Genomic DNA, 21,349 nt, shown 5'->3' with positions numbered 1-21,349 from the left:
TTGCAGTGGGGAAAAAAGTTATTTTAATGAATGCAAAACTGAGCCATGACATTGGCTCTCAGTACCACAGTAGGAGATCAGCCTCTACTGCAGCCAAAGAGGTAAAACAAGTGGGAGTCAGTGGCAGTGAAAGATGGGGTGAAGATAAATAGAAAGAAAGAGGGATTTAAGGAGAGTCAGACTAAGGCTAAGAAGGCTTAACTCCATGCTCCTCCTGTCTGCCTATGTTCCACATCCATCGATGCTCTGCCTAATTTACTGCTGTTACTGGAAAGAAATGCAAGATTCAGGCATTCTGCTTATCACTGCCATCGGCAATAAATGGCTTGAACTATGCTAGTAACAGGTATAGAACAGTTGGTTTCTCTTTGAAGAAAGCTCTTCATGATAAGTCTTTTAATTGAAAACAGGGGGTGATGCTTTTGCTTAGATCAGCCAGAGCTTAAAGAGCAGACGAGAAGACCTAAAGCCATCAGGAAGACCTCAGCCTTTGATCAGGCGGGATTTTTATGTCTGTTCTAAAAACCCATTGTTTTCTGTTATTGCTGCATGTTTAGGTTTGTGCTCCCAATATGTTGTAATCATGCTTTCAACATGGCAATTTGCTCTAATTCTTATAAAAATAAACTGGATCAAAGAAATTCATGCTTCTTAGATCAGCACCTGTGATAGATTTAGACAGCATGTGTTGACTCTGGTATTCCTTGGAAAAGCTAGTGACTGATATTTGTTAAAATATTACTTTCGTTAGATCATTATCTGATACATAAGTTGCTTGCTGAAATGAATAAAACCTGATGTTACATTTAATTATGGTAAAGTAATGGTATTTACATGTATCGTTTTAATACTACATTTTGTATCAATGTTTATGCTGTTTTTCCTTAATAATATGTAACATTATGCAACCTTAAAGACCACAACACAGCTCCTCCTAATAGAGTAAACTATAGTACATTCTTTAGTTGCTCTCCGACTCTACTGATGATGGGTCATCCACATCCTTCCTCTCCAGTTGATTGATGGTGTCATTCCAGTCTTTGTAAGTGACTGACAGATCTTCTGTTAGTGCTTAAACCTAGTGAGGTTAAATCAACGTCTGTATTGTACCATGGCCTCTGAATGAGCAGTAGAGGGTCAGGTGAGTTTGGGAGAAAGCATAGACACAGGGGAAGGAGAATGATTTTCACAGTCATGTTTCAGTAGGAGACCTCCATGGAGCGTTTGCTGTTTTAGCATACCCCAGGGGCCGAATTCCCCACGCTCCGGTGGGTAGGTGTGCTCCTCTTGGAAGAAGCAGAGTCTTGCTGAGTGATTCCACTGGGGCATGGGTAGCATAAGAAAACAAACTTGTTTGCTGCTGGATCTTTTCTTGAATGAGTGCATTCTTAATGTGCTAGACTTGCTTGAACTAAAACGCTTGTGGTGTGGAGTGTTTTCAGAACTGTCAAAACTTGGTCAAAAATGAGGGAAAAAATCCACCTCTATGATAATGCCAGTTTTTGCAAGCACCTCCATGGGATTCCAGTAGTACATCAGTGCTAACAGTGAATCACGTGAACATTTTTTAGCCACTGTAGGTTGAATCCATAAATTCGAAGCTTGTAAAAGATGTTCCATGTTTTATTTTCTTGTAATGCAGGTATTGACATATATTTTACCTTAGGTATTACCTTATGTATTCCAGTTTTACAATGAAGGGTCCTGGCATAGAACTGCAGCTGCTATTTTCCATTTTTAGCAAACCCATTTGTCAGGCTATTACTCATACTTGCTGTTGGAAATATTTAGGTCTTCCAGAAGGCCTAGAGTGATGTTTTTTCTCACAAAATTGGTCCCACCTGCTGTAAGTCAAAACATGATTGGTTGATTCCACTGTAATTTCCTAACTGTAGTTAATTAGACACATTAGGCCTTTGATTCAGCTCCTGAAGTCCTAACCAATGGGAAAGCTTGGCTGCATCTACGAAGATACAAAAAAAAAAAACCTGATTGAATCATTTTCCATTGGCCATTTTAAGAATTTAACCCTTTTGTTTCCAACGAAAACTTATCAATGAAATAAGAGTGTGTTTATAATACTTGCAGAGCTTAAAAACATGCATGACAATTATATTGAATAAAAATGAACTAAATATTACAGAAATCATTAGGCCTTCTCTGAAAGCCTAGAAGGCCTTGAGTGTTCCCTACTGCAGAACAGTAATGATTGTGTAGCCCTCTTTTACCAGAGAGGGGGTAAATGAATATTTAACCTGAGCTCATGGGTATGGTTCTCACCAGTTAAGTTTACTGTATCACCAATATAACTTAACCACCCGTTTCTAACTTGGTGCTACACGTAACAACAGTATACCCAGTGAGTAGAGTCGGACACAGGTTATAGAAAAGTAGAAAATGTATTATAAAACGGAATGGTTGAAATGGTACAACTGCTTTTAAATAATAAAAACAAAAAGTTCAGATAAAGTATGAAATTAAACCTTTCAGTCCAAATGGACTAGAAAAATATACAGAGCAGATAAAAAATAAAGACTCTTTGTCAAAAGAATAAAACTTTTTTAAAACACTGTTCTAAATCATCTTTTAACTCTCAATTACATGAAATGCAACCGAAATAAAGAAATTAAAGGTTTAACTTAATAAGACTGCAACTTAGTAAACCAATCACTTAAGGGATCTTACAGAGACAGACTCTAGGCTCAGCTTATAACTTAAAAGTCCCTTTTATATGAAGCAGTGTCTGAATGACAATATTGAGAAACCCTTCTTTCTTAAACTACATGAAATAAGAACTTTAAATCACAAACGTTTTACTCCCTTATTTCTTACCAAACTTAACTGTACAATATTATTGGGATGACCGGTCACTCACTACAGTAATATTTTTACCCTGTTTAAAGCCAGCAAATCAAAATGAACAAAATAACAAACGTTGCAGGCCCGTTGCAGCAAGAAGGGGATCCGTGTGTATTGGGCAAGGGGCACTCAGTCTGTGTCAGCTTTGTGTGTCTGGCTCACACTGACAGTCTATAATGCGCACTGACGAACAGTCCACAGCTCACCAGTGTGTCCTCTGGATACTGGCAGAAGAGCTGAGGGTGGGCTAACCCGAGGAACTATCGCACGTTTCCCGGGACGTCAAAACGCTTTCGGGCAGCATGAACCTCCCTCGTAGGCTGAGCTGAGGTGCCCCGAACGTTCCGGTAGCTCGGGACGCTATTAGCCAGCTCCAGGTCCAAAGAGGTGATTTAAAACGGCAAACTCACAGTCTACTGTCCATAAAAAACCCCATACAAAACAGGCAAACTGAAAGGGGTTATACTGAAGCTAGTGGCTTAGCTATGGATACTGGCCGCTACAGCCTTCGTTAGCGGCTAAGGCTAGTGCTGCTGCTTATACTTCTGTGTTCTGTACAGTAACCGGGTAGTTTTACTGCTCATGCACACTTATCAGTAGGCATTGCAAGTTCTCTAAACGATAAATAGCAACTGAGCAGTGCGAGCAGCACAGGCTCTCTCCCCACCCCTCTACTTCTATCGTGCTGCCCCCTCCCACACCTGATCCCGCCTCTGGACCACTCTGATAGGAGGAAAGGAAAGATAGCCAGTCTCTCTAACCAATAGCACTTCCGAACACTGGATGGATGCAATAAAACTAGGTGTCAGGACCACGTTGAACTTCAGTATGTTTCAGACAAACTCAGCGCGCCGAACGAGACAGCTACTCATCTACGCATGTGTGAAAATGCATGTCTCTCACAAACTATACACATACAAACACTGGATGACAAGGGTTAGGATTTAACCCTGGGCTACAATTGTATGTCGAAAGTTCAAGTTATTTGCCTAAGCTATGCGATTTGAGCTTGACATGAACAAGAGCAGTCGACATTGCTTAAAGGTGTGAATAAATGACACTAGGATGATGTTTAACTCATAATATTTATTCAGATCAGAGTATTCCTGCACAACGAAAGATCAAGCTACCATCCAAACTGGAGTCCATTGATGGCTGTAAATGGATTACGTTAGTCCTGAAGATGAGGTTTATAGCGCATGTCTATATCTTGCATTCGCATTCTTAACCCCCAGCTGCGGAAACTGTGTAACTTGGCAGTAACTTTGTGTTTGTGCCACTGTGAAATCTTTCCATGGTTCTTTGGGTCACTGCTGCAGCTGCTGGCTCTCAGAAATCACCATTGCCAATAAACATAGATCCCTTCTCAGTGGTTTTGTGGATGGATCATGCTCAGTTTTTTATTCTTCTATGTTTAATTTTTCCTTGTTCTTTTGCAGGGCTCCATGACTGTTTCAACATTGACACGAAGAACCATAGAATCATAAAGGGTCCAAAGCAGACACAGTTCGGCTACACGGTGCAGCAACACACAGCCGGAGGACAGAAGTGGTAAGGAGCCCCACTTCATCTATCACCCCTAGCACTTCCTTTTTATGTTTTGTTTTTCATGTTATGCGATGGCGAAGAGAAATTGTCCCTTTCAGCTGATAGTAGTGTGTGAAATGTATTTTAGTTAGTGTGAAATGTGAAATGTATTGGCTCAAATCAACTTCGGTTCAAATCACTTTCAGTGCTTTTAAAATAAGAAGTACTAAAGGAATAGTATGACACAAGATCAAACTTCTCCAATTTTCCACTTAGCCAAGATCAGTCAATTGTCTGAGAAGTATCTGAGTCTGAATTTTGTTTCTTTACTTTAGAACTGAAGTTGCAAGGCTTACATTGCTAAAAAACACTAGAACTCAGTAGTCACCCAAAGAGCCTAAATCATTTCTGTAAAACTACATCCCCAAAGCTTCTCTTATCCTGTTCAAACCGCGTCTACATCATAATTTAGACTGTGCTGATGTGGTACAGGATTCTGTATGACTTACTGTGAGCTATAAAAATGAACAAAACTTCTATAGGTAGCCATTTCCGACAACACTGTTAGGACTGATCTTGTATCGGATTCCTCCGTATTAATGACAATCACTGTCACAAATCCTGACTCTTGTTCAGCACTCCTAGTCCTGAGATTGTTTGCTGTCTAAAACACTCAACAAATCTGTGCAACTTTAATGAAGACCTGGATATGGTTTGAAAAGGTTGAAAGAAGTATGATTTGGGTTATTTGGGTGACTGTTGAGGTTTAGTGTTTATTAGCAACGTTAGCCTTGCCTCTTCAGTTCTAAAGAAAAGAAGCAAAATTTGGACTCCAGGCATGTCTTAGCCAATGGACTAACTCTAACCATTCTTTTAAGGACACCACACTCCAGGCACACCACATTGAAAACCAAAAGAAGGTGTACCCACCAGTGTCAACATATGGCACCACTAGGCAACTTCCACACTGTTCAAACTGTCTGTGCCATAGTGCGCCACTTAGCTTTCTTTGATTACTGTGTAGAATTAAATCCAGAACAAGGCCACAAAAGGTCATAACAGATGACATATGACTTCAGAAAGCCAGTCATTTTAAATAAACAGACAAATGCTAATGATATGTTACTTCAGTTAATCAGTAGCCTAGTCTTTTTTCACCTCATATATTTCCTTAAAGTGTGAAAAGAACTGCTACACATTCTATAAGTACACTGTATTCCCTACACAAGGCTACGCCACCTGGCGTGGTGCATCTGGTGTGTGGCGGCCTTTAGGCTAGGAAGAAGTAAACCAGACTGCTCAGGTTGATGATGATGTTGGTGATGCTATGATGTAGAGGAAACATCACTTACAAGGACGTGAACTGTCTGCGACTAACATTGGAGAAAACTGGCAAAAATAAAAAGAAAATAGTCAGAAGACATCAACTCACTGAGTTTATCTAGCAGCACTCCTCCCCCCAGTGTTTTCTTATGTCGAGTGCTTTTGAGGTGAAGGGAACATAAATGAAAAACTTCAGCAAACAGCGAAAACATTATTCAACCCGTCCACCAGTGTTCTTCACCCAAAGCACACAGAAAAACTCCTTGTCTCATGGTTTATGGGTTTCACCACTAGTAAATTTACATCTCATGTAAAATGGAAAAAATCTGCTCATGATGCATTCAGGGGAGTTATTAGACTTGGAACGAGCAGGACATCTGTCATCCATCACCATGACATCATCACTGCTCGGCGTCGCTGCTGATGTGATGAAGGGGATTCTTTGCTGGCGTCGTTAGTGCATCAGCTGGCCACAGAAACTCATGCCGCGTGTGTTCGTATCTTGGTTCTATTTTTTCTGTGCTTCTCATTTGTCTTTTGCTCTTTATTCAATTCCTTACCGTGTGTCATCATTTGTTTTTGTTCAATGCTCCAGTAAAATACTAGTGGTAAAAAGTGTCCTGCATCCATCAAGGCCACTTTCAAAGCCGCACATAATTAAGGTCGTTTAGCATGTGCATTTAGCGTATGCATATCTACGGATGGGTGTAATGGAATAAATAGAGTATCACAATATTTTGGCAAACAGACAAGATGTGATAGTAGTGTCATGTTTAAAAACTGCTATCAAAAACAGTGTATGCAATTATTATAATTACTCATTATTTCGCACATTGTACTGCAGTAAGTCTGATTAACTCCATAAAATCCTTTATTACATACTAAGACTTATTATTCAATGTCTACAGGGACATCAATGTAAACTGGGTGAGCTATTCTTAGGTTATAGAAGTGTGTAATAAAACTGGCCTTTTAAGGGGTTAAATGAGACTTTCTTTTAGAATTTCTTCTTAATGAAATATGCAGTTGGTCAGTGTTCTTTAAGTACTGACAAACGCTCAGAAATGTGTAATTTATATCACCGAAATAAAAATGATTGTGATAAAAATAAAATGTCCACCTTTGTTTATATCCATATTTACTTTAAACATACAATCTTAGCAAAAAGAGTTCTATCAAGTGCCTAAAAGGTTCTTTGACTTGTAGCTACAGCAGAACCCTGTTTGGTACTAAATACAGTACTGTGCAAAAATCAGAGACCGCTCTTCATTTATTTCATTTTCAGTCAAAATGACAATCAAGTACATGTTATTCCTTTTTCAGGAGATATTTTTCAAGACATACAAGATGCACATGAATAAGAAGGGGAAAGTCAATGGAAAATAAGTGAAACAACAGGATATTTCAAACTAGAAGTCAAAAACTTTTAAAACCACCCGAACTGTCCCCAATAGATAAACAACAAGTAAAGCTTTCATCTTTGAGAGATAAGAGAAAATCAACTCCACTCTTGCTTCATATCTGAAAAAATCCACAGGTGTTTCTGTCCATCCTTCCACTGTGAGAAGATAAGAGTCTAAAGGGTGTGTAGCTGTCAAGAAGCTTTACTGAGAAGCTGTTGGTGTTCTTAGAACAATGGACCAGCCACCCCAAAGCCCAAACCTCAACATCATTGAATGTGTTTGGGATTACTTAAATGGTAAGATGCAGAAAATACAACCAACTTTTAAGACTGAACTTTGGAGGTATGAAAAAATATCCCTACAGATTTCTTTGAAAAATTAAAGCAGGTCTTGGAAAAAGAAAGGGATTGTATAAAAGCAAAAGGTGGATTGTATAAAAGCGAAAGGTGGACACACTAAGTACTAAAGCATATAATATTATATTTAGTTGTTGAGGCTTCTGTGTAATTTTCTGTTAAATACATTTTTCTGCTTATTTTCCTGACGCTGAAAAATGTGTAACTTAGATGGAAGATGGAAGGTGGTCTCTGACTTTTGCACAATAGTGCATAACAATTTCTTAGAAAAAGGTTGTTGAAAGAATTGTATACAACAGGTTCTCCATCACAGAGCACAACAATTTAACCATGTAAAGAACCATTTAAGCATTCTAGAGGTTCTTTGACTCGTCATGGCTCGATATATAACCATTGCCTTTACTGTAGAAGCCCTGAAGAACTCCTTTTTTGAGGTAGTGGGTATATATATATATATATATATATATATATATATATATATATATATATATATATATATATATATATATATATATATATATATGTGTGTATTGTGGAGTCCTTTTACAGGCCTCAAGAGCATGAGTTTCTTGCTCCATTTTGAGCCCCATGGTTCTTGATTCAGCTGTTTACAAATAATGAACACAGTTACAGCTTCTACAGCTTCTACAGTTAGAATATTTCTTCAGGCTACTGACTGTCAGCATCTGCAGCTGGAGCTCCATTTATGCTTCTTAATTCAGTTAGTTCAGTGTATTCACAACCCTAACTTTAGCTTCATTGCAAATGAAGTAAAAGGGTCTCTGGTTTGCTTTTATAGAACAACTTTGATGTTTTCATAACACTCCTAGATTTTATGAGTACAGAACAACAAAGTTGTTCTGTACTCACGAAATCTAGGAGTGTTATGAAAAATTTCAAATCAATCAGACTTACAGGATCCATGGTGACTGAGATTGGATCTCTGAGATGAACTGATGTTAATAGAAGAAGTAGATGCCAGCATCTTTAACTGATTAAATCACTTGCTCTGTTGGTTGTGATGTAACCGTTATGCCGGTTAAACTAATGCATCAAATAGCGTGTCAAAGGAAGAAGCGATAATACACATACCCTTGTCATTATTATTAGATGCAGTGCAGCAGTTTCTGAACAAGCCAAGCATGCTTTTAGATCAGAATTCAAATTGTTAATAGCTTATTTTGCAAATTGGTGGCATTTTCTCAGGTAAAGTAACAATAAGAGGTGACCTAAATCTTACAGACAGTCTTATGCATTCATATGCCTGCATTAAAATGGTAGTTCATGACAAAAGCATACAACTAGATATACAATTACATACAATTTTCAAATACATACAATTTTCTTTTCATTTAAAATAGGCTCAATGACGGTGCCAGTGAGGTTGCATTAGAAGAGTAATGTAAAAGGCAGAATTAGCTTTTTTTCTTCTGCATATTGATTTTTTTTCTGATATCTGCTAAGATAAAAAAAAACTACTATGGGAAATTCTGTATACATTTATTATATACAATACATATACAATATTCAACATCTCACATTCAGACAGGACTGATTAGGCCCTCTTTTTAATCAAACATGCACTTTGTTTTACTGTCCTGGTGATATACACAATATGCTCAGAAAAGCATATATTAATGTAATTTATCATGACAGTAGTAAATATTGTCTTATAGACCAGCCCTACATCAATGCTATCAGAGCAGAAAAGGGTTGGTTAGAGACTCTCCGCATAAACAGTACACGTGCCGCTTCCATACATCAGCTCTGTGACCTGAAAGCTTCTTTAGTAGAAAAGGATCATTTAACTCGCATTCCTGTTTGAGTAATGAGAATGACATTCCTATTGTTCCCCAGATCATGATGAAAATCCCTCTGCCTATTCTACATTCTCCAGATAGCTCTCCGTAATGGCTCAGTGGCTAGCCTGTAGTTTAAATTGGAGAGTGTGTTGTCAGTTTAGCTGGGCTGATATTTGGAGATATCAACAAAGACTTTCTCAAGTGAGCGGCTGCCAAACAGACCCCCCCTCTGTCTAGCCCCCATTCACACCACATCTGGAAATCATTTACAGGCCAAAGGAAATTTTTTAGTGTGCTGTGTGTGCCTGGCCTGGCTCCTGTGTGTGCACGCGTGCGAGAGACAAGAGAGACAGAAAGAGAGAGAGTGTGTTCAAAATAATATGTTTTATTTATATAGAATGATATTCAAATTTGCATCACTTTTTTACAGTGCACACATATAATGAACATACACTACCTTCTGGAATCACTGAGCCTCATTCACCAACTGTTCTTAAGAAGAAATTTCTTCTTAAAACCCATTTTACGAAGATTCTGACAATGAACAAGTTTTCTGATTTGGGATTTGTTTTTATATGAGAACAGAATCTACGCACACTCAAGGGCACAAAGGTATGAACAATTTTGCAGTTTAAGAACACGTCATGCATCTTCGTCAGACAGTCATTTTTGATGAAGATCGCAGAGGCCAAAACATTACATAAAAGAATAAATACAAGAGCGTTAAAATAATCATTTATCTTTAGTTTTCGATTACTGAAGCATATCGGTGAAATCATATTTATTATTACTGTTTGTTAAGAAAGAGCAAAAACATAACTACTTTTCTTTAGCACAAATAAGACCGTGAAAGGTAGTGTAGACTCTATAGAGTTAATGGAATGGAAGTTTGCACAGCAGGTTGCTTCATAGTGAGAAATTAATACAATATTTTTCTTTTGGGCTCATGTGAGAGCATCAAGGAGTTGAAGTGTTTGCACTGGCTCAGCTCTGGGTGAAAGGAAAAAGAGAGGTACTGAGCAGAGAAGTTGTGGACAGAAGCTAATTGTCTTCATGGGGTTTGACAACTTTTGATCATACTGAACAGGGGATATGCTTTAGGCACTAAAGGACACTGCCAGCTGTCACTCAGTTCCATTCAGAAGCACTTTTTGACTCTTCGCAACATGTGAAGGCCTTAAGAAAGCCAGATTTAAGCCCATGTTTTCCCTTCCTTCAAACTATGTTGCTATGATTCATTTGAAAGGAGCCATAGAGCATGTTTACCCAGCCAATTTGAGTTATTTACTATGTAGAAAGTGACTCATGATGCCAATTATGTTTACTGAGTTGATCGAAGGGCTCTGACATATGCTGGACCGAAGGTCAGTGGACACTGACTCTTTGTCTGCACTCTCTGTCCTACGAGAGAAATAAAATAATGATTTAAAGTGGAGCCACAGGTCACTGAACACAGAAATTCAGTCTTACTCTCTCTCTCTCGTTCTCTCTTTATGTCTTTCTTTCTTTCACTGCATGTTTTCTTGGAGGAGCCTTGGCCCCCAGCATTGCTGTTTGGAAAAAGATGTACTCCCTGAGCTCAAGACTCACAATGAGGAGCTAGTAGAGGGGCTGGCAACTCTTACAAACAAGTCGACTGTGGTTAGCAAGACCCTGGATTGCACAGACCTCACTGGAGGCTCTGTTTTTTTCCCTGCCCCCCTCCGTCTTGGCAAGATATTGAACATACAGTACATTTAAGTACAGCTCAGCTTTGGCCTTTATGAAAACCTCTCAGTCTTCTAAGTAGCAGAGTAACAGATGCATTCTGCACTCCGCAAATTTGTGCAGCCTCAGCAAGCTTAGATCATTTTAACGTCAGATGCTATTTGTGCATAATTACAGGCTCACAGCTTTCTAACTATCGTCTCACAAATACTGAACTCTATGTTCCACAAATTAGTGGTTAGTTTCTTTAAAACCTATTAGAACACGCACTGTGTTTGGAACAGAAACAAACATGTAATCAGTCAGGCAGGATTACATAAAGCAGTCACGGAGGTATGCTTCCTGATCAGCAGTGGCCTTATTAGCACCCTTTTAGGGGCAGAGAAGCTGCCAAGATAAAATTAAGACCCGAGCACTGTCTCCTTTTCTGGGAGTTTCAATGAGATGCCATTAAAAAGTCTTAAAGCACCCTGATCCTTTACAGTCAAAGCAGCCCCACAGTTGCTTCAGGACTAGCTGAGAGTTTACTAAAGTATCTCCTGCCAGTTGAGTGATTTCTGATTAGAGCTTTTAAGCAGATGTTAAGACTAAGGATGTGCATTCTGACAAATTTGTGTTGTTTGAAGAGTTAATGAGCGGGTAACTGCGGGGAAAGAAAAAAATGTGTAAAACATCCAAAATAAACTACTTTGGCACCTTATTGATGTAGCCAGTGGCTTACTCTTTTAAGTAATAACACTTGTGGTAAAATGCAAAAAAAGTCAGTAGCACAAAAATTAGCAGCAAGCAAAGGAACACATTTGAAAACTTTTGTCTTAAAAAAAAAAACCATAGAAAAATCAGAAGTTTTTCTGTTGGATGAGTAACAGAGAGGGCTGCCTCATCAGACTTAAGCACTAAAGCTAACAGAAGCACTGAATGTTGATGAGAATTTGTCATTTTGCACAAGGTATTTTCTCCACAGTCGACAATGTGCCAACATGTTAGTTTGTCAGCAAAATATAGGTCCACTATATCTGGTCCTACCTAACATCAGCTACAGTAGTTAACCTAGTTAGCAAGAAAGCTGTGCTATCTTTGCCTTCTAAATTACACCCTTAACAATGCAGCTTTGGCAATAAGCACACATTCAGGCGCTCGTTTCAGAATGGCCCAGTGTAATATACATATTTGCTCACAAATATGAGAAAAATTGTACCATTTTACTACCCTTTTAAAACATAAAGTCAGCATTTCAATTAAATGTTAGTCTGTTTTGTTTTCTGTATGTTTTCTCCTTCTTCCTTTGCTGAAATGGAACAAGTACTTAAATAGTAATTTCAGTATTCAAATACTGGCACGTGTCGTAGCAGTGGCTAACGGGGTTCTCAAGTACCCTTGTTGAGACCACTCACACAGTGCATGTCTTTGACTTCTTCTAGTAAGTTCTAGTGAAATGTTGTAGCTCAGGAGAGCTGTGCTAGCATTTTGACCTGTAATGTTTACTTAAAAACGTCTGTCTGTTTAAATAATCAACATAATCATTATTTGTAATGTTTCACTGTTACTCTTTACAGTTTTCTGACTTGTGATTGGGCAGTCATTTTCAAGTCTGTAGATCTACTGAAAAATATGTATGTAGTTCAAAATGTTTATCCACTGTTTGGTTTGACAAAGACCATAAATTGTGGACCAAGAAGAAAAAAAGGTCACTCTAGACTTTCTGGAATCCTTAATAGTGTGATCATTGGCAAACGGAAGAGAAAACATGACCCATGCACATCAGTCCAGGGGAAAACACTAGCATCTTAATATCAGGGCTCTGAAAGAGTCACTATGAAACAGCTACAAGATAAAATAAATTTTAATCTGTTACAAGTTTCAAATAAAACATTGAATGTCTTTTACAAGCTTGAAATGCACACTTTTAATCTAGAATGACCAAAAAATGTTACAAATCTGAATCAGCATTAACTTAGTGCTAACATACTGCTAAAATTCCATTGTGGTGCTAGCACAAATTAGCATGATTGTAGAAGTGATTTTGTCTCATTTTTATGTTTATGACCCAAACTGAAGGCTTAGCTAGTCATGGTTCACCACTTGTGAACCATTTATTAATTGCTGCAAGTCAATGAAGGTGTAAGATAAACCCTTTAAGATTAAATTCCCTGTCCACTATCCTTCACCTCTTGCCTTTCCTTGGGTGGAAAAAGCATGTTTCAAAGAGCATCTTGTGATCAGCTAGGCCTTTGAGTTTGCCTTTATAGACTAAACACGACATACAATATGCAGGTAAACAATTATGTACTGTTACACTCCATTAAGAAAGGTGAAAGGAAACTACTCCTCAAACATATACATTCTGGTACCATTAAGATATTTTGATCTACCTTATAAGTTTTGAAATATGTTTGCAAAAGTAAATTAAGGTCAATCCACCGTGGCTAATCTGTTTTTTAAAACAACTGAAATATTTTTTTCTGGAAATGGGTCGCTACGGTTTGCTGTTGACAACCAGAAGCCATGCAGAGCAATAGTGCATGCACACTTGGTTTCACCTCTTGCAGAGAAACATTTGGAATTGGCTATGACCGTGACCTAATGGGGCCATTGTTCTGTTAGATCCCCAAACTTGCATGCCTATTTTAGTTAAGGGAAATGTTGATTTGTGCAAGATTTCCACATTTATTACATCAACACTTTTTTCAGTTAACTTTCGGTTTACTCTCAGTTTATTTACTTTTGACAATAACTGTTTTGATATGGAATGGATGTGCAGATTTGATTCAAAGAAATTCAAAACACTTCTTTTCAACATTGCCTCCCCCATTTTTTCCTGTAAAGGAGCTTCTTGAGCACATTATCTGAGCCGTGGCAAGCTGTATGTGGTCAATAGAACTTGGACTGGTCATGGGAGAATAAAATGTTTTGCAAAATGCACATTTTTGCCCATTGTTAGAAAAGTAAATATAGCTCTGACCAATACTGGCACCTAAATTCATATTGTATTGAAGTGTACAGAACCACATAGACTGTTCACCACAGACAGGTTTTGGAATACAAATTGGTACTGAAGTTAAAGCTTAGAACAACATTACTGTTTATCGCATTTCAAACAGATGAGTGCAAGTCCAAATCTGAGCCCTTGTTGCGGAAATTGCGACTCACATTTTACATGAGTCTCTGTCCTGGACTCAAGTAACACAGCATTGGTTTCCTCATATCCATCTCAGGCCACTCAGCTCCACTGGGCATCCTCCAGTGAAACTTTACCGCTTTCTCCTTATTCTATGATGTTGAAAGCAGATCGTGATCCACACAGCTGGCTTTGTGCAAGTCTCAGGGTCCATATGGGTGTTTTTGGGCACAGGATTTTTTCTGGGGTGATGGATGTGTTGGTTACTTCAGGAATCCCATGGTCTCCAGAAGAAGCACTGGAGGGTTCGGGATCTCAATGCCTCTTTGAAGTGGGGAGTGCTCTCTAGGGGCATGCAGCTCCATACTCGGTCAACTCACCTTTGGTCCAATAAAGAGTGTATGTGGTTTTGTATACCGTGTGCAGCGTATGTGTGTGCTTTCATATGCCAGTCTTTTATATGCTGAGTATTTCTTCCCATTTAAGTGTACTGCTTTGACCTTTCTTTTGGTCATTTCAGTTCAGCAGAGGCTCACACAACACAGTCAATCAAAGCCAGATTGAAATATTTTGAGGTCCATCCTTACCTCCTATTTCTGCTGTGGCAAGTGCCAGATTCTTCAGCTCATATGCATCCTGAAGACTATGGGTACAATCTGTCTGCTGTAACCATCGACACATGCTATTTGGATAGGAACAGAATCTGAGTTCAGAAAGGGGGAGCGAGAGAGAGAGAGAGAGAATGACTCAATAAAAGACCTTTGACTAAGAGGCAGTTCAGGAGTGGAAACACAGCTGATTTTGGTTAGAGTTTAGTAAAGCGGCACTTCAGAAATACATTTTTCTGATCTGCATTTCTGATACGTATATATTTCATTTTCCGTCCATCAGCACGGGCCATTGAAACTCAAGCTCCTTAATGACGGTATTTGTCCCTCGTGGAACAGAGTTTAAAAGACTTTTGCACACACTATTTCCTTTTGTCTCAAGTCTAGATCTCAGTGGAAACTCAACCCATAGTTTCAAAGCAGCTTAACATTAAAGCTGACCTATATGATAAGGTAATGATTGTATCATATAGAGTACTGAGCAAAAGTCAGAGACCTGAAAGGATGTGTAGCTGTCAATAAGCAAAGAAAAGTTGTTGCTGGTGTTCTCAAAACAACAGACTGACCACCCCAGAGTCAAAACCTCAACATTATTGAGTGTGATTGGGATCACTTTAACCTTTTCAACTCCTTGAGACCACTGCTGCTTCCAAAACGCACTTCGTCATATTCTTCATAACTTTCATATTTCATAAGCTACATTCAAAAGGTGGGTGTCATATGAGAGCTGTAGCTGTCTTCTTTCCAGTCAAATAGATGGATAATGTAATTTTAAACCCTTATAATAAAAGAAGCTGAACTCACAATTTTTTTTAGTCTACTGAAAGTCGACCCATTTTTCCACAAATCTGGGCTATAAACTATAAACAGATGGTGTCTCTTCAGTGATATACTCTGTAAAAAATATTTTGTATAAAATAATACAAAGAGCATCTAAGATTTTTGGCCTTCAGCAGTAAATTGTAAGCATATAGCAATATTTGCATGATCATAAAACACATGTTCTGTTAATTTGAAGGGAGCTTTAAAAATAAATAAATAAATAAATAAAATAAAAAAATTTACATTTATTTCACGCAGTTACTGAATAATTTGCCCTACGATTTGGTCATGTAAATTCAGATGGAAAAACCAAAATATACCCTGGTCAATAATGAGAAGCAAAAACAACCAAATTCTAAGACTGAACTTGGCAGATGTGGAAATTTTCTTTGGAAAACCTACAGTAAGTCACCCAAAAAAGGATGGGAGCTCTTAAATACTGAAGATATTCTCTTCTTTTATTCTTGATGCTGAAAAACAAATATGTATTTAATGGCTGTTTGAGTGGATATTAAATAAATTAAGGCTGGTCTATGACTTTTGCACAGTACTTTATAGGGGTGAACTGTTATTCAGTAGGCATTCCTTTCTGGGACAGTGAGCAAGACCTGCAGTGATGAGTAGAAGAAAAAGAAATAAAAAAAAAAGCTTGCAAGGAATGCATGTTTATCTTTCCTCCTCAAGTGTACATTTTCTTTTCCTGGCGATGAGGTGATGAGTTTCAGAGCACGCACATCCACAGACACCCACACACATCAGTGTGTTTGTTTTTTTAAAGGTGGCAGTGGATCTCCCATGCTGGGTGTTGACCTTCGCTTGGTCTTTAGTTCTGAATGCTTGAAGCAGCAGGACACTAACAGAAGCCCTCTTTTGGGTTAAAATAGAGCTGAAATACAATAATAGCCTAAACCATCTTCACATGCATGTGATGCAGTGGTTTGGCAGGCCAGACTAATCAATCCAGACTAAAATGGTCAGGTTAAACCAACAACCACAACATAATCATGAACTCTGAGAGGGCTAAACTGTTACCATTGGCTTTGCTTTTGCAGACTTTTCATGAAATTTGATTTAGCAGAATGATGGCCATGTGTAGAGGAGCAAGATAATCATTTACAGTGTTGATTATATGCATAAAGGTTTAAAAAAAACATTTACAGACTTTCAGGCTGTTAATTCAGCAACAATTGTGATTTATTATGTTTTATTCATTTGGAAGAGATGTGCACAGGTACTGGAGTACTCTGTTAACTCTTGAAGGTGCCAGTATCTGAATACTGAAATCATTATTTGGATGTTTGGTACATTTCATCATATTTCATAAAAAAACAGAGACAATGTTCAGGCTAACAGTTCAATGAAACTACCATATGTTTTAATGACTTTAAAATGTGTCAGTTTTGCCCATATTTGTGACTGAGTGTATTATATTATATTATGCCTTGCCTACTATGCAACAAGAGTGCCTATTAAAGACGTGACTAAGAAGTGCAGAGCTAGCTACACTAGCTGATGTTAGCTAGGTCCAGCCACAGCAAAAATACGTTTCTCAGATGAACTTATACGTTGCACATCCACTGAACAGAAAAGACTTTGTGTAGAAGGTGACAAGTCTTCATTAGCACCTACTGTGGTGCTGGTTTGTCTAGTGTTAGCTCACCCAACACAAAAACTGACACAAAAGCCAAGGCCTTGGTTATTTTTGAATGTATAAACGTATTTTTAAACACATTCCTCTGCAAGCTGCAAAATTTTGTACTACTGAATTTTGTTAGCCTCCTAACACCATAACCTAAAAAAGTAAGTGTACAACCCTAACTTCGACCAAATATCTGTTTGTTCTAATGAATACATGAATAATACAATTGGTCAAAATTAACATATGCCTATTGTGAACGATATGCACCTCTGGTGGTGTGTTTCCCTTCCTTTCATAGATCTGGTAAATTGGTTAAAAGAACTGCTAAATTCTCTCTTAAATGTTTTCAGATAGGATTGCTGTTGTTGGAGCAAAACCTGATATCTCCAAAATGGTAACTTTACAGGAGAAGGAAAAAACATACTTACTTTTAATGTAAGTCAATGGAACCAGACTTCTTTCCAAGTAATTTTGGGTGATTTTTTTGGTCCATCCTTCCTGAAATCCCAAATACACACAATGTAAAGGGCAACAGGCATTTTCAAATTATGTCACAAACTGAAAATTGGCAAAAATGGAGATACAAGGTTTTGTTCTGATATCAACGATGAATACTGCCATATGTCATACAGTATATAACTATATATGGCATATATTTAAAATGACAACATGTTCCTGTCTGAAGTGGAGTCATTGTTTACCACATGTGGGACATTTAGCACTGCATTATCCAATAATTGTCAATCACATACAACTTGAACTGCATTTATTTAAAAGGGAGTACCAACTAATAAATGAAGGTAAAAAAATAAGTAAGTGCTGATTTGTTAGATAGGCCCAATAAAGGTTTCAGTTAACCTTTATTGGACTCTTGAAGAAGAAAATAAGTGTTGTACAAAAACTTCCTTGGTGTCTCTGATAACATAAATTATTATTTCATTGTCATTTATGTTAACTTGATCATGCACATAAATTTTGGATATGAAGGAGTTTATGTACACATATTTTCCATTGTTTTTAATTTGGCTGCTATGCTAATTTTGAATACTGAGAAATATATGTACATATTTTTTTACTATATTTGGAATTATGTATATATATATATATATATATATATATATATATATATATACATACATATATATATATTGGATGTGAAGAAGAATTTGTGCCTCTATATGTGTGGTAAATATATATATATATATATATATATATATATATATATATATATATTCATTTTTTATTTTATTTTTTAAATCCCCTGTGGTAGCAATATATTTATATGGTAGCAGTGAACATAGAACACATTATGTTCTATTATAGGTTTTTCTCTGTCAGTAACTAATTTAGAATTTGTAGATTAGAGGGTGTCTGTTTTATGCATGAGTACCTTTCCTTATGCTTCAGACTCTGAACATATATGAAGGTGATGAAACAGCTTGTCACTCCCCTCTCTTTCTCTCTTTAGACCTGAGATATTTGGTTTCATGTCCAGTGTCTCGCCGTCTCCTAACAGGAATAACACTCATGGCACGTCAATCCTCACTCGTTTCCCTGGAGCCTTTTTTAATGAACTCAGGGTCTCCTGTGTAGTTGTGCTCTGTGGGAGGATATGTATTGCCTCCATTGGTGTTCCTTATTGGTGAGGTGACCTCAGCGCTGCCACTCTCAGTGTGTCTGTGGTGCACGAAGAACACTTGACCCTAATGAGTCGTACGCTAGATGGTTTAACAGCTCGTGTGATTGGACTAGAAGCAGCTAAACACCTGTAAATCACTGCCTTAATAGCCTCTTTCTCTCTCTTTCTCAGCCATTTGTATCCTGAAATGAACCCTCTGGTGTAACGTAAGGTATAAAGTAATAATGGTGATAATAATCACAATATTAATAGCTGTAGAAATATCGGCACCATCAGAACCTACTTAGCTAAGATTATTTCCAGAGATATTTGGCAAATGTTGGTGTGGAAGCCTCGACTACAGATGTTAGCAGTAGCAGAAGAAAGCAGTTCAAAACGTCATTAATTATCTAGTTAAATAAACCAAGGATTATGTCTGTGACAAACAGCACAACACAAGCTATATTTGTTGAAAGAAAGAAACCTTCATTGTTAAGAAAGTTAGATCCAACTTTTGTAGATCCAGATTTTGTAGAGAATCCAAGCCAGGCGTGCTGAAACGGAGCTGTGTTTCGGGGCCAGAGGTCCGACAGCATGACCTCTGGCCCGCAGCTGAGCACTGACGGAGGTCTGGATCTGCAATAAACAAGTGTCAAGTTTCATTCCTCTGAGCTACTGCCGTCCTGAAGAGATGAGAGTAGCGTGTTAACCCCTACTGTCTGGCACGCCAAAACTCTTCATGTCAGCAGACCATTCATGAGCAACATTAAGACGTGTTCCTTCTGCTCTGCTGGCGCCATGTTTAAATGACACGTTTGGAACCCTCCAAAACGCTGAATCATCCGTCATCAAGGAGAATAATGTAGAATTAAGTGGAAAGGGGCTTTGCGGTGGATGAGGAACCATGAGCACTAGACCTCAAGTTTTATTAGGCATTCGCTCCAAATATACTGAAAGAATGCATATCAGTGAATAAAGGAGCTTACTGTTTAAGATTAGTAAGAACTGCTTTGAATGATTGTAGAGCTCATGTTGCAATCTTAAAAGGGCAAAAAAGTGCTCCATTAGGGAAAATATGCAGTTTAATAACAAGTATTGCTCTTTAAAGTAAGACTGGGGCAAGAGTCATAAAACTGGTTGTCTTTTCCAATGAAAGAATTTTTGTTCTTCATGTTGTCTGAACTGTTGTGCTCGTGTTACTTTAACGCTGTCTCAGTTGTTTTTCTTTCCGTCCTTGACTTTAACCGCAAGGTCACTTTTTAGGGTTATGAGAATGAAAGAACACTTTGGTGCTACTGATGTTCTTAACACTTTAAGTCATTTGCTGACATTTATAGGCCCATTTAGACTTGGAAGTACTGTCTAATCTTAAACAGTATCAGACTCTCTTTCTCCTTTGAGGCTACTTTCATGGGAAAAGAATTTGCATCATGAAATCCATAAACTGCTTTTGACTCTCCATGAGGACTGCTAGACCAGTGCTCTGTGAATGGTGTAACGATTCCACCTTGAGTATTTAGCGTGAGAGAAATCCTGCTGCTTTCTACAGTTGTTATACTCATGAAAACTGCTCTCTAGAGAGCCTTTGCCATCACACTTGAATGATGTATGCCAGAGGTGTAGGCAGAAATAAATTTTTTGGTTTAAGCCTGTGAAAAAGTGAGTAGGCAACCTAGGATGTTAGATTTTTGGCTTTGTCCTGCATTGTCGTAATATCAGTCTTCACTGTACCGCAGACAGCAGTGTAGTCATCATTATGTCCATTTAAAATGCTTCTGCATGATTCTGTTAAATCAGACAGCTAAGATGTGAAGGAAGAACAGCACAACAAACCATCAAGTATGCATTGCCATGGCAGGCATGAAAAATGTTTATGAACCATTTATGTCTTACCATTGTGAGTGGACATTTGCTTTGACACTTTGACATTATGACATTTTAGCTTTTGTAGTAAAAGAGCATTTTATGCACCCAAGATGCATCAGCTTTTTTAACATAAACTTACATTTTGTAAATGTATTTTTGGCTTTGGGAATTAGGTAGAAAATGAATACTCTGTCATGGTCTCATTTTTACATGTCCACTTTGACCATAGCTGGAGCTTTAACCTTCTGGGGTCCACAAACCACACATCAAATTCTCTATCTTTGAGATGACACAGTGCAGAAATATGCTTTAAACATTTCTGAATCTATAGATTCTGCTGTTTTGATTTAATCTTATTGCAAGATCGTATGTGATTCACATCTGAAGTTATGAGGCTATGAAGAAGGTTTGAGATACACGTCATCCGCTTCTCACCATGTGGAATTGGTGGATTTGTGTGTCCATCTACATTTCCATCAACATCAGAGACACATATGAAATGGCAGGCACATAGTTTATAGCCGCTGAAGTTGCTGCAGTGGTTTTGGAAAGTAGTAACAAAGATAATATAGTATTTCAATATGAAACATGGGAGTATCATGTTGTATGCAAGTGCCTTTAAAGATCAATTTAAGAAGATATGCAAAAATCGAGAAAATGCCCCTAGACCCCATAGGATTAACACAACACGGTAAAAACAA

The 21,349-nt window shown here is 37.9% G+C and overlaps 1 protein-coding gene across 1 annotated transcript in view; it reads left to right on the top strand.

Annotated features, from left to right (window-relative positions):
* The window catches only part of itga11a (integrin, alpha 11a), an 82,566-nt gene that overhangs the window by 10,051 nt on the left and 51,166 nt on the right, over window positions 1-21,349 (top strand). Inside the window, exon 2 of the mRNA XM_036584217.1 lies at window positions 4,299-4,410. Coding sequence (XP_036440110.1) covers window positions 4,299-4,410 — 112 coding nt within the window. The remainder of the gene's footprint in view (window positions 1-4,298; window positions 4,411-21,349) is intronic.

Source organism: Colossoma macropomum, unplaced genomic scaffold (genome assembly GCF_904425465.1).
Source record: "Colossoma macropomum unplaced genomic scaffold, Colossoma_macropomum, whole genome shotgun sequence".
Taxonomy (NCBI): Eukaryota; Metazoa; Chordata; class Actinopteri; order Characiformes; family Serrasalmidae; genus Colossoma; species Colossoma macropomum.
The sequence above is the reverse complement of the archived record's forward strand: the minus strand, read 5'-3'. Positions and strand labels throughout refer to the sequence as shown.